The 17,638-nt window shown below is 40.6% G+C and overlaps 1 protein-coding gene across 1 annotated transcript in view; it reads right to left on the bottom strand.

Moving 5' to 3' along the window:
- Positions 1-16,253, bottom strand: part of ARID2 (AT-rich interaction domain 2) — a 197,056-nt gene extending 180,803 nt beyond the window's left edge. The window contains exons 1-3 of the mRNA XM_039461706.2: positions 16,022-16,253; positions 15,813-15,906; positions 14,629-14,726 (exon numbers count right to left, since the gene is read on the bottom strand). Coding sequence (XP_039317640.1) covers positions 14,629-14,726; positions 15,813-15,906; positions 16,022-16,113 — 284 coding nt within the window. The 5' untranslated portion in view covers positions 16,114-16,253. The remainder of the gene's footprint in view (positions 1-14,628; positions 14,727-15,812; positions 15,907-16,021) is intronic.
- Between the last annotated feature and the right edge of the window lie 1,385 nt (positions 16,254-17,638).

The raw sequence follows: 17,638 nt of genomic DNA, 5'->3' as shown, positions 1-17,638 counted from the left end.
AATATCACTTATTAAATAAACAGCATATCGCAGGATTATTACAATTAAAGTCAATAGTTAAGATTACATCAAAATTTATAGCAGGTAGTATCTTACTCAATGAGGAATGTTAGAAGCATCAAACTAAGGTCAGCAAAAAGGTAAGGAAAAGACATTTCCCTTTTCCCTATTATTTAACACTGTATGGATATATTGGTCAATGCTATTAGACAAAAGAAATTTGAGGCATAACTTGGAAGAGTAAAACAATCCCTATTTGCAGATGACATACTAGTATACATGTAAAATTCTTAAAAAAAGAAAAAAGGGCCGGGCGCAGTGGCTCAAGCCTGTAATCCTAGCACTTTGGGAGGCCGAGGCGGGTGGATCATGAGGTCAGGAGATCAAGACCATCCTGGTCAAAATAGTGAAACCCCGTCTCTACTAAAAATACAAAAATTAGCTGGGCATAGTGGTGCATGCCTGTAATCCCAGCTACTCAGGAGGCTGAGACAGGAGAATTGCCTGAACCCAGGAGGCGGAGGTTGCGGTGAGCCGAGATCGTGCCATTGCACTCCAGCCTGGGTAACAAGAGCGAAACTCTGTCTCCAAAAAAAAAAAAAAGAGAGAGAAAAAAGGTAATCAATCACAAAATTGAAACTATAAAACAATTTATTAAGGCAGCAGGTTAGAAACTATAAAAGTTCAAGAGTTTTTATATAAATAACAGCAACAAATAAGATGACAACATGGAAAAGAAAACCACATTTTCAATAGCAACAACAATAACAAGATCCCTAAGAGTAAACCTTAGAAATGTTCAAACCTTATATAAAGAAAACTTTAGGCTCCTGAACGACACAAAAAAAGATGTGAACAAATGGAAAGACTTCCACTGCTCTTTGACAGTCAACTCAGTATCATCACAAAATCAGTTCTCCAACTTATAAACTTAACATAATCCCCATAAAAAGACCAACAAGCTTTTTTTCTGGAACTAGAACAATTTGATACTAAAGTTCACATGGAAAAATAAACATAAAAGAATAACCTTGTAAAAAAAAGAACAATGAGGTGAGAGTGGCACTATCAAAGACTAAAACATGTTAAAAAGGCTAGGCACAGTGGTGCACATCTGTAGTCTCAGCTACTCAGGAGGCTGAGGCAGGATCATTGCTTGAAAGTTAGAGTTCAATACTATGATGTACTATGAGTGCACCTGTAAATAGCCACTGCAGTCTAGCCTAGGCAACACAGCAAAACTCCACCTCTTTAAAAAACAAACAAACATGGTGTAATGCCTCAATAATTAAAATACAGGGAGTTACCATTCCTTAATCCCCCATATTGGAAAAATTTAACAAGCCTGACAACACAGCAAAATTGTGGAAAACAGGTAATGTTGGTAGAAATGCAAAAAAGTTATCTCCTACAAAGGGAATTTGGCAATATTTAACGAAACTACATATGCATTTATTCTTTGATTGCTGCTTCAATTCCCATGTTAGTAGTTAACTCTAAAGACACAGCTGCAACAATCTGAAAATACGTTTGCATAAGGTTACTAATATTTACAGATTATTCAGATGACATTATTTACAACAGTAACATTGGAAACAATCTAAGTGCCATTATGTCGGGAACTCGTTGAATAAACTGGGATATAACTACACAATGGAACATTATGCAGTTGTAAAAAGAATATGACGGGATTCTATGAGCTTAGTGATTTTTTAAGATATATGAAGTGAAAAAAGGCAAAATATATATTTTTAATGAGCTTTATTTTAGGAAGGGAAAGTAGGCTTAATCTTAATCTTACATGTTTTGCATATTCATAAATAAAATTTCTTTAATTCCATAATTCAACAAACATTATACAATGCACTTACACAAACCTAGATGGCATACAGTCTACTACATACCTAGGCTATAAGGCGTAGCCTATTGCTCCTAAGCTACACACCAAAACAGCATGTTACTGTACTGAATACTGCAGACAACTATAATACAGTGCTAAATATTTGTGAATCTAAACATATCTAAACACAAAAAAGGTACAGCAAAAATACAATAATATATTCTTATGGGAACACAATCATATATGCAGTCCATCATGGACCAAAACATTTTATGCAGTGCGTGTCTGTACTAACGATACATAAACACAAAAAGAACTTCAAGCAAATCAGTAGCTCTATGTGGCAGGTCTGTTGTTTGTTGTGGGATAACAATCCTGGAAGTATTCTGTAAGTACTCCAGAACTGAGAAGATATATATATACTATTGTAGAAAACTAAGATTCTTACTGCAGGTTAAGAGAGGTACATGGAATGGAATAAGGAAAAGAACAAACTAGCTAGTATGGATTGCAATTAGAAGTATCAGCATAGCCTCATGATTTTCAAAATAAGTGTATTTACAAATAAAATAATTTTTTTCCCAGCTCTGTTCTCTAAAAGGGATAGAGGAAAAAATAACTCAATAGCAATGAGCACACCTATCACCTCGACCTTGGTTTCTATATACTATTAATACCACACTAAATGGAACCAGAATTTTCAGATAAATGGATGATTCTAGAACTGAGTAGGCAAAATACAAGATGACCCTGGAAGATCTTACTTTATCAAAAAGGGCGGGCCCAAGAATAACAGACACATGTTGAATAGATAAAAGAAGCTAGCTTAAAAAGGCTCCCACTGGCCAAATCTAAGCAACCAAATGCTTAACAATGACAGTTTTTAACCAATGTATAAAGTAAAAATTGAATCAATAAAGAAATAAGAATGAAAATACTTCCCTTACTGGAGACTATCAACTAAAAAATGTAAAAGAAGTCAGGAGGAGTGGCTGATCCCTGTAATCCTAACACTGTGGAGGCCAAATGCAAGTGGATTGCTTAAGCCCAGAAGTTTGAGACCAGCCTCAGTAAAACGGCACAACCCTGTCTCTATAAAAGGTACAAAAAATAGGCCGGGCACAGTGGCTCACACCTGTAATCCCAGTACTTTGGGAGGCAGAGGAGGGCAGATAACCTGAGGTCAGAGGTTTGAGACCAGCCTGGCCAACTTGGTGAAACCCCATCTCTACTAAAAATGAAAAAATTAGCCAGGCATGGGGGCACACACATGTAATTCCAGCTACACAGGAGGTTGAGACAGAAGAATTCCTTGAACCCAGGAGGTGGAGGTTGCAGTAAGCCGAAATCACACCATTGTAACTCCAGCCTGGGGTGCCAGAGCGAGACGTTGTCTCAAAAAAAAAAAAAAAAAAAACACTAAACAAAAAAAATTAGCTAGGCAGAGTGGCCTGCACCTATAGTCCCAGCTACTTGGGAGGCTGTGGTGGGAGGATGGTTTGAGCCAGGAGGTCAAGGCTGCAATGAGCCATAACTGTGCTACTGTGCTCCAGCTGGGTGTTTTGAGACAGCATGAGAACCTGTCTCAAAAGAACAAACAAATGTAAAAGGAAATGACAGAGTTAGAAAACAAGCATCATAAAATGCTTGTATCATATTAATAACTGATTCAAGCACAAATAAATGCAAGTATATTAATAACTGATTCAAGCCCAAACCATCAGTGAATGTTAAAACTACTGGGTAAAAGTTTGATGGTAAGCAAGATAGTTACATGGTCTCAAGGTATATTGCCACAGATTACTCCTTAATTCAAAAAGAGAACATGGTGACTTTACAGTGGAGAAATCAGGATATCACTTAACCTCAGCAATAATGGGACAAAGTGACATGACATGCCTCTTGCCAAAAATGCCTAACTTAAATCCTGAAAAAATACTAGACAAATCCAAACTTTATAGTACTTTTGGCCTGTACAGTACAAAATGGTAACATCACAAAAGGCAAAAAAGGCTTAAGTAGAGATATGATAACTACATGCAATACAAGATAATGAATGGGCTGGGGAGATAGGACTGCTATAAAAGACATCTTTGGGACAATTGTTAAAATTTGATTTAAGGTCTACATAATATAGAATACAATTTTGTCCATGTTAAGGCTTCTGAATGTAATTACTGTCCACTGTTACATTAGAGAATGATTTTATTCTTAGGTAATAACACATAAATAAAAGATATTATACCGTAATAATGGCAAATGAATAAACAACACTGACAATTATCACACACTTGCCACATCTGCTTTGTATTTTTCTTTTTATATGTGACGATGTGTGTGTGTATGAGTGTGTACACCATCACATACAAAAAGAAAAATACAAAGCAAATGTGGCCAAATAATTACTTGGTTGATCTACAGGAAATATAAGCAGAAGTTCACATATAGATAGCAAAAAAAATTAACAATATTAAAAAGGAAAAACAGGCCAGGCGCAGTAGCTCACGCCTGTAATCCCAGCACTTTGGGAGGCAGAGGTGGGTGGATCATGTGAGGTCAGGAGTTTGAGACCAGAGTGACCAACATGGTAAAACCCGGTCTCTACTAAAATACAAAAATTAGCTGGGTGTGGTGGTGGGTGTTTGTATTCCCAGCTACATGGGAGGATGAGACAGGAGAATCACTTGAACCTGGGAGGCAGAGGTTGCAGTGAGCCGAGATAGCACCACCGCACTCCAGCCTGGACGACACAGTGGGACTCTGTCTCAAAAACAAAAAAAGGAAAAACATGGCAAAAAAATAAAGAAAGAAACAAACAAAATGATGGATACACCATTTCTCACTCAACTGGACTATATTTAAAAACCACATACATTTTTACTACTAGATTGAATTACTACATTGCAATATGGAGCTACCTGAAAAAAAAAAAACTCAGAAATTCAAAAGTTTGACTCTTTAGTGGTGTAAACTAAAAATCATACCAAACCACTTAAGCACTCTAGATAGACCACCTATTATTTGCAAGCACACTTGAGGTACAGTTTACTCTAAGGCACTAACTACTATTTATGAAGTTCTTTCTATGTAGTCTGATCTGAGCTCAAGCATATGGCTAATTTACTTAATCTATGAACTATTAGGGAAAGTGTAATCAACCTGAGCCTTATTACTGAAAAATTTAAATTCATCCTTTTTTATTTTTCTTTTGAGACAGTCTCGTATTGTCGCCAGGTGGAATGCAAATGGCATGATCTTGGCGCACTGCAACCTCCGCCTCCCGGGTTTATGTGATTCTCTTGCCTCAGCCTCTCAAGCGGCTGGGACCACAGGTGCACACCACCACACATGACTAATTTTTGCATTTTTAGTTGAGACAGGGTTTCACTATGTTGGCTAGCCAGTCTCAAACTCCCAACCTTGTGACTGGCCTGCCTTGGCCTCCTAAAGTGCTGGGATTACGCTGTGCCCAGCTCCCATTTTTAAAATTTACAAATTAGGTATTTTCTGGACAAAGCCCTAACTATGATCTTTTCTTTGACCTATTTTAACAGAATGTTCCCACTGATCTCACGTATGTTTATATTAACATTTTATTTATTTAAAAGTAATCACTGAGCTACCATAGAGACAGAATAAAATTTCACCCAGTAACACTTCACCATGAAAGATCTATACTATAGAATAAACATCACCTTTGTGCACAAAGCAATTGACCACTGGGCACTGTACATAAATATTTATCAAGTACAAGAGCAAGAACTCAGAAAGACCAGAATTATGGAATCTTGCCATATTTTACAGTAAGATATATATCCAAACAAAAGATTATTATACAACCTTATTTGAATTCTTCATAAAAAGTAACTTTGTATTTTAACCCAATTATATGGTAATTTAAAAAACTACTTACTGATAGAAATAAAAGCCAGGCACACCTGGAACATCGAATATACCTGCCTCAAGATGATTAGCAACTACGGATAACGTAGGATTATCTATAAAACAATGCTCTGGCTGGGTGCGGTGGGTCACACCTATAATGTCAGCACTTTGGGATGCCAAGGAAGGTGGATCACCTGAGGTCAGGAGTTTGAGACCAGCCTGGCTAACATGGTGACATCCTGTCTCTACTAAACACACACACACACACACACACACACACACACACACACAATAATTAGCTGGGCATTGTGGCAGGTGCCCGTAATCCCAGCTACTTGGGAGGCTGAGGCAGGAGAATCCCTTGAACCCAAGAGGTAAAGGTAGAAGTTGCAGTGAGCCACGATCAAAACATTGTACTCCAGCCTGGGCAACAAGAATGAAACTTCATCTCAAAAAAAAAGACAATGCTCTGTAATATGAATAGCAAGTTTATCAGCAGGGAAGGGAATGGGAAGGTAAAGCAGGGAAAGTGTGGTCTGAAAATATATAAAATATATATATTTTTTTTACTAGCAATTATGGCTGACACTTAAGGATAGGAGTTGGATAAAACCTACAGCCTTAACAAAAACAAACAAACAAAAAAAAGTAGCCTATATGCCCCAGGAAGAAAAACGTTTGGGTGGCATAAAGAACTTTTTCCCTTGCTCTTACAGAAAAACAAACAAATATAAAAGAGAATTTGTTTTCCTAATTGTTATTTTTTCTAAGATTAGATAATACAATTACTTCTGAAATTTGAAATTATAAAAACAAAATATCCCATGTGAAAATGTTTTGACAAATAAAGCTAGTGAACATTAAACAAAACAGGTTATTGTTAGTATTATTTTTTTCGAAATTTATATATGTCAACTCCACTATGAAATACCAGGAGAGACCAACAAACTCTCACAAAGATAACAAGCATCCAGTAAATTCAGTAAAACAAATGGTACCCCATTTGTAAAGAATCCTGTAAAGTTCTATGGAAAAAAAAAACCATATATATATATATATATATATATATATAAAGAAAATTCACTGAGCACAGCGGCTAACACCTGTAATCCAGCACTTTGGGAGGCTGAGGTGGGCAGATCATTTGAGGTCAGGAGATGGAGACCACCCTGGCCAACATGGTGAAACCCTGTCTCTGCTAAAAATACAAAAATTAGCTGGTCGTGGTGGTACGTGCCTGTAATCCCAGCTACTCGGGAGGCTGAGGCAGGAGAACTGCTTGAACCTGGGAGACGGAGGTTGCAGTGAGCCAAGATCATGCCACTGCACTCCAGCCTGGCTGACACAGCAAGACTCTGTCGCCAAGAAAAAAAAAAAAAAAAAAAAATTAGCCACAGGTGGTGGCGCATGCCTAGAATCCCAGCTACTCAGGAGGCTGAGGCAGGAGAATTGCTTCCTGGGAGGCAGAGGTTGCAGTGAGTGAGCCAAGATTGCACCATTGCACTTACTCCAGCCTGGGCCAAAGAGTGAAACTCCATCTCAAAAAAAAAAGAAAAAGAAAAGAAAATTCTCCAATTACGAATAATTGAAGGAAAATTTATTTTTAATTAATTTTTAAAAATCCGAATAACATAAACACACTTAGGATAGGTTAGAATTTGGTAATTCATTTTCTCTTTTTTTCCCTTAACTAAAGTGGAGCCCTTGTTATCATCTCTGGCATCCTGAGACAAAGAATAGGGTATGTCCAAACTCTGCTCAGAAATGACAGGTGCAGCTTGAGCAGGTGCCCCTAGACCAGATGTCACCTAGAGGTTTTGTTCTGGATGTAATCCTGGCCAACATACTCATGCCAAGTTAAACCAAACTAGTTATCTCAGCAACTAAACTGGTTTCATTACAATACTTAGATCAACTGTTCTCAAACTTCAGTGTACTTAAGAATCACCTGGAGCATTCTTTTTAGAAACCCATATTAATTAAGTTATTAATACCTAGAACCACTGTTCAATCTTATCATCGCTAAAGCAGGACAACTAAACATTATATGCCTCATGATATGAAAAGCATAGCACTACCTATTATGTATACCTAAAATACTGAATCTGAATATTATTAACCTTTAGATCAATCAATTTGCAGCCAATAAGTATGAGGGATAGAGGAACAAGTTAATTGACACTAGAAGAAAGCAACCAAAGCCAGAATTCAGGACAGTCTAAAGAACAAATTGATTTGCTCTTTTGTTGGAGTAAAGGACAACAAAATCAATGGTATAATTGAGGTGGGGCTGGGTGTTGGGAGAATGTGGCAGCCAAAACATCAAAAACAGCACCATTCTCCCTGGGGCTCCACCAAAAAAATTCTATGGCAGTAAGACAGGATTGAAACCCTGCAAAAACTGACTTAGATATTAATGGAATATGGATGTATCATTACTGGTCAACAATTCAGAACATGATAGTTATTCCCAGACATTACCACGAGATTTCCATTCCAGCAAAAGGTAACTGCAAAGTATTTAGTCAAATGAATTATCAATTCACAACATAATACACAAAAAGTATCCAAGCACAAGTGAAATTTGTGTTTTAAAACAGAAAAATATTTTTTGTTATTTCTTTTATCACATTACAAACAGTAGAAAACGTATACTTATGCATCTCTTAGGCTGGTGCAGAAGTAATTGCAGTTTTGGCCATGGTATTACTCTATTTACTGTGGCGTGAAACACTATTTACTATGGGGAAGAGAAGAGAAGTAATAGTTACTTCTCCCAAATTTCTAGAGATCCGCAATACATATTAGCAAATTAAAGTCTCTAAGGAGTCCTGAAATAAAGTAACCCAAGTTTAGCCTTTCGCTCAAGTTCATCTGGTCCTTTTTTCAAGGAAATACTTTAACGTTTCTGGAAAACTAGTCTTTCTAGAGCACAAACTGGGAATTTCTATTCTAGCTGACCCTAAATACAAAAGAGGGTCAAAGCAGCAAAAGGAAAATCCTCTTGCCCCCACCCGACTCTATTCCATTTATCCTCTGTCCTTCCTTCGCAATTCAGACAAAATGCATTTTTACCATTAAACTTTACTAGGTCTGGAAAACGCCCAATAAGCACCTTTACAAAATAATAACTCTTAAATACTTTACCTAAAAGTATATAATAAGTACCTGCTCACTGACTAGTGAAATGCAGTTAAAACATTTGTTTTTCCTTCCTTTCCAACTTCTGATTTCAGTTTGAGAATATAAAAGATCTAGTAGTGATACACTTTTCTATCAGACACATTGTAGATTTCATACACAATCAACTATGAAAATATTGAATCCACAACAGGGCAAAGATAGAATTATAAAAGAGTGCTTCTATTCAGAAATATGTATTTTTAGTTAACAGCCAAGGTAGAAAATTTAAGTACAAAAAAAAAAGCATATAAACATTTTTGGGAATTATAATGTTCTCAGTTTATCTCCTCAGGAAAATTTGTAACCTCAGTAAAAACTATCTACCTTGGAAAGAACTCAATTTATTTCGACTTTGGGCGATTTAAGCTCTAAAAACATGGATTCTAAGACATAACACTAACCTAGCTGAGCTTTGATCAGTCTGCCAACTTTCTTCACTTTCCCTCTTCCTTTAAACAAGTGTACATGCCCTTTAAAATTTTAACAGAATATCAGAAAATATCAAAATCAGGGTTTTTTTTTTTTGAGACGGAGTCTCGCTCTTGTTACCCAGGCTGGAGTGCAATGGCGCGATCTCGGCTCACCGCAACCTCCGCCTCCTGGGTTCAGGCAATTCTCCTGCCTCAGCCTCCTTGAGTAGCTGAGATTATGGGCAGGTGCCACCATGCCCAGCTAATCTTTTTTTTTTTGTATTTTTAGTAGAGACAGGGTTTCACCATGTTGACCAGGATGGTCTCGATCTCTTGACCTCGTGATCCACCCACCTCGGCCTCCCAAAGTGCTGAGATTACAGGCTTCAGCCACCGCACCTGGCCAGTTTTTTGTTTTTTAAAACGGATACATTGCCAGGCACAGTGGCTCACTTTTGTATCCCAGCACTTTGAAAGACTGAGGTGGGAGGATACCTTGGGTGGGAGAACATCTTAAAGCCAAGCATTCAAGTCCATCATGAGTGTCCGGGCACAGTGCTCAGACCTGTAATCCCAGCACTTTGGGAGGCCGAGGTGGGCATATCACTTGAAGTCGGGAGTTCAAGACCAGCCTGACCAACATGGAGAAACCCTGCCTCTACTAAAAATATAAAATTAGCTGGGCCTGGTACCGCATGCCTGTAATCCCAGCTACTTGGGAGGATGAGGCAGAAGAATCACTTGAACCCGGGAGGCGGAGGTTGCGGTGAGCCGAGATTACGCCATTGCACTCCAGCCTGGGCATCAAGAGCGAAACTCCTTTAAAAAAAAAAAAAAAAAAAAAAAACCAGCACAAGCAACAAAGCGAGACCCCTGTGTACATACACTTACAAACACACATACACATACACACACACACACAATCTAGTTTACAAAGTTAAATTTGAAATACATGTTTGAATAATTTATTGATATATTTGTCTTCCAGTCTCCATATACTTTTATTTTCTTTCCTTGAATAAGGAGAGCAATCAGTTTACTCAGCTCTGTTTGGCAATTTACAAATTCAGTTTTTATTTACTTAAGGCTTTCTTTTAAAAGAATTGATCTATATGGTGGACACTAACTAAGAGAACACATGAGTGTATTCATTCCATTTAACAAATGTCAACTCCCTCAATTGGTGTAATTTAAGAAAGAGCTTTACATACCAAACCAAAAAAATAAATTTACAATGCAATTAAAAATTTATCGTGGTAAACATAACTCTACAATTAAGTTTTCGACTATTCCAAAGGTAGATACATACAAAAAGAAATTAGTATTTCAGTGCCAGAAAACTAGTAACATATTGTTTTGTACAATAAATTTTTAATGACCAAGATATTTCACCTCCTTTCCAAAAAACCAAGTTTTATAAAGGAAACATCAAGTTAACCTTGAATATTGGACTCAGTAAGCAAAAACAAAATTTTTCATTAATTAAATATTTACCTGAATCTTCATACCAAAGTTTCAAATTCTTAACCCAAATGAGACCAGCAAATCGTGCCCCAATTTCAACAACAAAACAGAACAAAAAAATTAAACTCACCAAGTAAATATGGAACTCATTAGGGAAGGATATACTTGGGCATAAATTTAACCATAAGTAATTTCCAATGTTATTTTAATTTCTTAAAATCATTTGTAACAAACAACTCACAATTATTAAATATTATTGAACATGTCATGAACACAATATTTTTGTCCAATTAACAAATGTTCTTGAGCCATTTAGTTTTTTTTTTTGCACTTTAATTTCTCCATCTACAAAATGTGGGAAATCATACCTTATCCTTTTATACTATAGGATTATCCTAATAATAAACATTTGTGGAACACGTTGAGACGTACATGCCAAGAAAAGGAACTGCATGAAAATAAAGTACATAAACATCATAGATGACTAACATCCAATTTTTCAGGGCAGGGGGAGGCAGGGGAAGACAGAGTCTTGCTCTGTCAGCCAGGCTGGAGTGCAGTGGCAATTCTCCTGCCTCAGCCTCCCGAGAGCTGGGATTACAGGCATGTGCCAGCACGCCTGGTTAATTTTTGTATTTTTAGTAGAGATGGGGTTTCACCATGTTGGCCAGGCTGATCTCGAACTCCTGACCTCAGCAAATCTACCTGCCTCAGCCTACCGAAGTGCTGGAATTACAGGTGTGAGCCACTGCACCTAGCCTCCAATTTTTAGACTGTTTTTACACATTATCAGTAGGCATTTAACTTTTTTCAATTTTTAATTTTTGTGGGTACACAGTAGGCATACATATTTGTAGAGTAAGTGAGATACTTTGATACAGGCAAGCACCTATATTTGTAAAAATTAAATGCCAGCCAGGCACAGCGGCTTACGCCTGTAATCCTAACACTTTGGCAGACCAAGGCAGGCAGACCACAAGGTCAGGAGTTCGAGACCAGCCTGGCCAATATAATAAAACCCTGTCTCTACTAAAAATACAAAAAATAGCTGCGCATGGTGGCTGGTGCCTGTTGTCTCAGCTACTTAGGAGGCTGAGGCAGGAGAATCGCTTGAACCTGGAAGGTGGAGGTTGCAGTGAGCCGAGTTGTGCCACTGCACTCCAGCCTGGGTGACAGAGCAAGACAACATCTCAAAAAAAAAAAAAAAAAAAAAAAAAAAAATTAAATGCCAATGTTAAAACAATCAACTGCATTTTCAATTTTAGACTGATAAATTTTTGTAGACAAACTACTACTGAATAAATGTATGTTTGAGACAATCAAGCTAACTTCTGGCAGACCATTAATAGTCAAGTCTATATTTAATGACTGTCAATATTTGCATCAAAAATAACAAAACACTATTAGAATATACATAGCCAGCAAACCAGCTTTGCTCTTCCTAATTTAAATATCTGTAATATTATGAAGAGATACCATAAACACTAGGCTAACAGCCATCCATTCAATTAGCAGCAAATTTACAGGGGAATGTGAGCAAATATTAAACTTATAGAGTAAAAGAGAACTAACACTTTACAGTCTTACAATAGGTGAAATGAAAAAGCAGCTCATATTAAAAAATTATTCCGTCTGTAATTTTAAAAACACACTGCATTATCTGCTTATCAATAATGATGATACTCAATCTGATGTACCAAAGAGGTAACTTAACAAGTCTCTTGACTACTATTTCTTAGGAGGCAATCTTAGGAGTAAGCAACAAAATTACTGTTACTTGGCATCTTGTCTGCCAATTAAGATTTTTCAAGGAAGGTGTAAAAGGCAGCATCATATATATCCTCTCACTGTGCAATATTAGACCACTAGGGAAAAATTCTTTCAAGGTTGGTAGTACCCAATTTTTGACCAGCACATTTCTTTTGTATTTCTTTACAAGCCATGCAAATCTTCACATGGTTTTATTTTCCAAAACAAATGCTTCAACTTTTTTCCTAGTAGCCTAGCTACGACCCTGCAAAAACAAACCTGGAGAGTGACATATGGAGGGAAAACAAGTTTAACTAAGGACATAGTTCAAAAAGCAGCTTCTAATAAGAGCATAAAGTGCAATTTGATCTGAAGACAATGTAAACACTTACAATGTTGAAACTATACAGTTAAAAACAGTACCTATAATTAACATATGATATGCCCCTAAGATAAAAATTACAACTGGAAAAACAATATTTATAATCAGCTTTTGTTAAAAAAAAAAAAAAAAATTGGAAGCCTACATATTACTTTGATTATGCTAAAGCTATTAGTATAAATGTAAATTCTTCAGAAAAATATACATCTCGCGAACCATGTATATTCCATAGTACTTTCTGGTTCTAAAATTTAAATAAACCAATCTAACAAATATGAAGCAAAACTTCAAAAATATGTATTTTAAAAGTCCAAAACTCAAATGTTTTAAACTGATAAAACCATAAAACCATAGTACGTAGTAATATGTTCCTCTCAATATCATAAATGGAAATGAGCAAATGAATGTCACCATGAATATAAAACTCTCCATTTCTCACCCACTACTAACTCAACAGTTTTGGAGACTGATTTTGTTTTCTGATTCAGCCCTTTTTTTTAAAACGTGCTCTTTAAAACACAAATGCCATCACACACAACAGATGACAACTAACCATATTAATATTTTCTAGACTTCCTGTGTAATTCAACTACACAATAACTACTCCACAAAGTTCTGTGAACTCCAGCTTCAAGCCTGAAGTCAATCTAAGATAGCCAATAGAAAGTACACCTGTGCAATTATTGCATTTCCTATTTCAGAATGTTGAATGTAACACATGATAACTGTAACTGAATGCATCTGAAGCAATAATAAATGCAAAACTCAAACTATGCAGAAGCCACATTACAAAAAAAGGCCTGCAGTATCACTATTTAAAAGTAATAAATACAAAAAATATCATTTTAGTTTTAAATAATACCAACTAGCTTAGAATCCTCTGAAGTAAGCATTAAAAATAATACACAGCGTCACGACAAATTATATGAAAGGATTCCTAGAAGACAAACTAGAAGCGAAAAAATAACACTAAATCATAAAATATATCTAGACTATATCGCCTACCAACAGAATAAGAACTTTGTCAAATAAGCAGTCAAAAAAAGAAAAAAAAAAAAAGAGGGAGAATGAAAGAAAATCCAAAGTGTAGTAAACCACTTCATAGCATCCCCATTTTCCTAGAGATATAATAATCATTTTGAACGTTTTTAAGTCACTGGAAATTCAACAAAAAGTAATTCTCAAAACAATCCTGGTCACCTAAGGCACCAACATGTTATGCCATGTATTCATATTCTACTGAAAAACCTATTCAATGACACTGTTCCAAACAAGAAGTTTCATTTAAAAAATAAAATCTGAAAGTCAGAATTTTTTAAACTAAAGAAGTTTCCAAAACAAAGAAAAAAAATTTTTCCCAAAGATTACAAAGTTTCATTAACTATCTTAACTCTTTTACTAAGCATCACCTTTCTGCCATTCAGTGGATATCAAGCGATCAATAGCAATGCCACAAAAGAATGTTTACCAAGATGGGGGCTGGGGTGCCACCTGTAATGATTTTGTATGAAAAATGTAAACAATCCTAAAATTGGTAAGAAAAACTTTCACCTTCCTACAATATCATTTTATTTATATTAAATGTGTCTTAGTCTGAAATGAACAAGCGCTCAGGAACTGTTTGGTGTGCAAGGTTTGCTTTTGTTTTTGCTAAAAACAAATCTCTCCATAAGTCCCTTATTTCCAAACACTATGGAAAAGTCACTACTACTCACCGCAAGTAATACTGTTTTAAAGCAAAGGCAGCGTTAGAACAACTTCTGGGAAAGTTGAACTCTTCAACAATTTCTCCCCACTGATTCTTCTCAGAAACCTGGTAAAACACAGGCACACTTGTCTGAAAGTGAACAATCTAAAAAAACCTTAACCTAACTGAAATAAATACCCATTCTACAGAGATCTGTAGATACCTAAGGCATCAATCGTTGTTTCTGATCGATCGGTAAGAGTTACTAAGCAAGGGCTTATTGAATCCCTATGTTTTCACCAGACAGCCCTGTATTTAATACCACTTGTTTTGTTTGGGGTGGGGGGGTTGGTGGGTTTGTTTTGTTTTTGAAGCCCGGACAATAACCAATCGCAAGTCCCTCTGTCGCCCCCTTTTAAATCTCAACGCGGTCCGTTTACACTAAAAAAAAAAAAAAAAAAAAAAAAAAAAAAAAAAAAAAAAAAGTTCAAAAGGATCAATACAGTTCCGGACAGCGACGTCCGCGGGTTCTGGGGGGGCCGGGGCCGGGGCCGATTCCGATCCCTCTCCCAGATCTATCCATCTCCATAGGCCCTTCTTTGAGGCCTACAGCTTCTGCCTAGCCTTGAAGCCTAAGATGGCTATTTGGAGACAGGTCCTGGTTTCTTTTGTTAGCTGTATAAACCGAGGGCGACGGGGCCGAGGCTGTGCCCCCGGCTGCCGGGATCATTTCGCAGCCGATTATCGATGTGAAACCTGCCCGCGCTAATTTTGAGTTGCACGAAAACTGCTCTGAGTCTGTGTGTCTCTGTGTCTCCGCCTGTGCTAGAGCGGCAGCGGCGGCAGGGCTGACGAGCGGGCGGGCGGCCGGGGCGGGCGCGGGGCGGGCGCGGGGCTCGAGCCGGCGCCCCGCACGCCCGCACCCCCCGCCGCGGCGCTCGGACCCCGCCGGCCCGCCCGGGCACCGGGCAGGGCGCTAGCCGGCGCCGGGCCGCCAGCCCGCGGGAGCCCCGCGCCCGCCGCGCGCACGCGAGCCAGCAGGCCGAAAACAGCCCCGCCGCCGTCCGCCTCCGTGCCACCGGCTGCGAGCGAAAAGAACGCCTTTTGCCCCCGCAGGCCGCCCCCTCGGCACCGAGCGCCCACTCCGGGGTCAAAGGAGACTTTTCGGAGGAGGCCAGTGGGAGGGAAATACAAATTAAAACTTCCACTCACCTTCGCGAATCCGCCTAAAGTAGTGACTCTGGTGTAGAGACCGTGAAGATCCAGCTCCTTCCCACCCACCGCAGGGATTTTTTTAAAAGGCGACCTACGGGAGAGAGAGAGACCCGCACTTGTCAGCCGGGACCCCGCGCCCGGCCCGGGCGGCTGAGCCCCGCTCGCCCCGGCTCGCCCCGGCGCTGCCCCCCCGGTCCTGCTCTCACCCTCTGCTGTGGTGGAACTGCCGCAGCTCGTCCAGGAAAGCGAGTCCCTTTCTCCGCTCGTCCGGAGGCGCCTTCCCCGTCGAGTTTGCCATTATTTTTTCAAAGGAGGTTTTTAAAAAACCCAGATCGGTGTTTTAAAAGCGCCCCCCGCTCCCAGCGCTTCCTACCAGAGCCCGGAGCCCATTCCTCGGCCGGCGGCGGCGGGGCTCAGTCATGGGCCGGCGGTGGCGGCGGCGGCGGCGGCGGCGGCGGCGGCGGCGGCGGCGGCGGCGGCGCAGGGAGGGAGGGAGGAGGGAGGGGGAGGAGGAGGAGGAGGAGGAGGGGAAGGAGGGAGCAGGAGGCCAGCGGGAGAGGAGGGAACGAGAGAGGGGAATTTCTAAAAAAGTTTAAAGAAATCGGTGCGAAACTACAGGGGCAGGCGACCGCCGGATCCGCGCGAAGCCGCGGGGCGAGCGCGGCCCCCACCCCTTCCTTCCCTCCCTCCCTCCCCGCGGCCCGGCTCTCGCCCGCCTCTCAGCGCCGGCGGCTGAGGTGGCTTGGCCCGGGGACGCGATTCAACATGGTGCTGCTGCCGGGGGCGCGCGAGCGGGCGAGGGGCAAGGCGAGCCGACGGTGAGGGGTCGGGGCGGCCGGAGGCTCTAGAGTTTCGGCGGCGGCGGCGGCGGCGGCGGCGGGGCTGGGGCAGGCGGGGCCGGGGGTGGGGAGGGGGAGGTCTGTGTGGTGGTTTGTAGAACGCGGGGCGACAGCGTGTGTTTCGGCCCCGGCTCCCCGGAGCCCTCGCGCACATTCACGCGCGGCCTCGGCCGCTGAGGCCGGGGCGTCCCCGGGCAGAAGCACCGGCGGCAGCTGAGCCGCCGCGCGCCGCCCGCTTGCTTCCCTCCTCGTCAGCCTCCCTCTCTGCCGCCGCCAGCGCCGCCGCCACGGCCCGGCAGCCGGTGCCGCACAGCGACCCCCAAGGGCCGGCCGCGGCACTGCGCCTGGCTCCGCACCGCCCCGGCAGCTCCTCGCGGGGAACAATAGACTCGGCTCGCCGGGCTTAGGGTTCGTCTGCAATGTGCCGCACATTTCACACGCACACAAAGCCGGCGGAAAGGGGGGCGGCGCGGGGAAACGGCCACTACCGGTTGTTCCAGGGTTAGGGGTGGAGGCGATGTTCGCGTCCCTGGCCCGGCTGTGGAAGGGCCGCCTCGGAGTCCCCGCCCGCCCGACGGGAGCGGTGTGGCGCCCTGGAGGGAAACGGAGCTCGCCGGGGCGGCTCACGCTACGCAACATTCACAAACCGGAATAAAGTCAATTTGTTACATTCTCTTTCTGTAAAGTCTAGAGACATTGGTTTTTATGAGCCTTATGCTAGTATTTTGGGGCCTGGTTAGCACATTTTCTATGAATTATCCACACGCTATCTTTAGCAAACTATACGTTAAATATAATGTGAACTGTCTGTCCTAGTTCTGTGGAAATAAGAGTAATGCTCTTAATTCATCTTGCCTCTGCTTGGCTTCACACATCAAACTGGATCATTCTCTTACCAAAGTCGTGCAAACTAATTAAACTGGTTAGGAAGCAATCTGTCCAACTTCGACAATAATAATCAACGTTTACATTTTTATAGTAAGG

The sequence above is a fragment of the Saimiri boliviensis genome, chromosome 7 (assembly GCF_048565385.1).
Source record: "Saimiri boliviensis isolate mSaiBol1 chromosome 7, mSaiBol1.pri, whole genome shotgun sequence".
Taxonomy (NCBI): Eukaryota; Metazoa; Chordata; class Mammalia; order Primates; family Cebidae; genus Saimiri; species Saimiri boliviensis.
The sequence above is the reverse complement of the archived record's forward strand: the minus strand, read 5'-3'. Positions and strand labels throughout refer to the sequence as shown.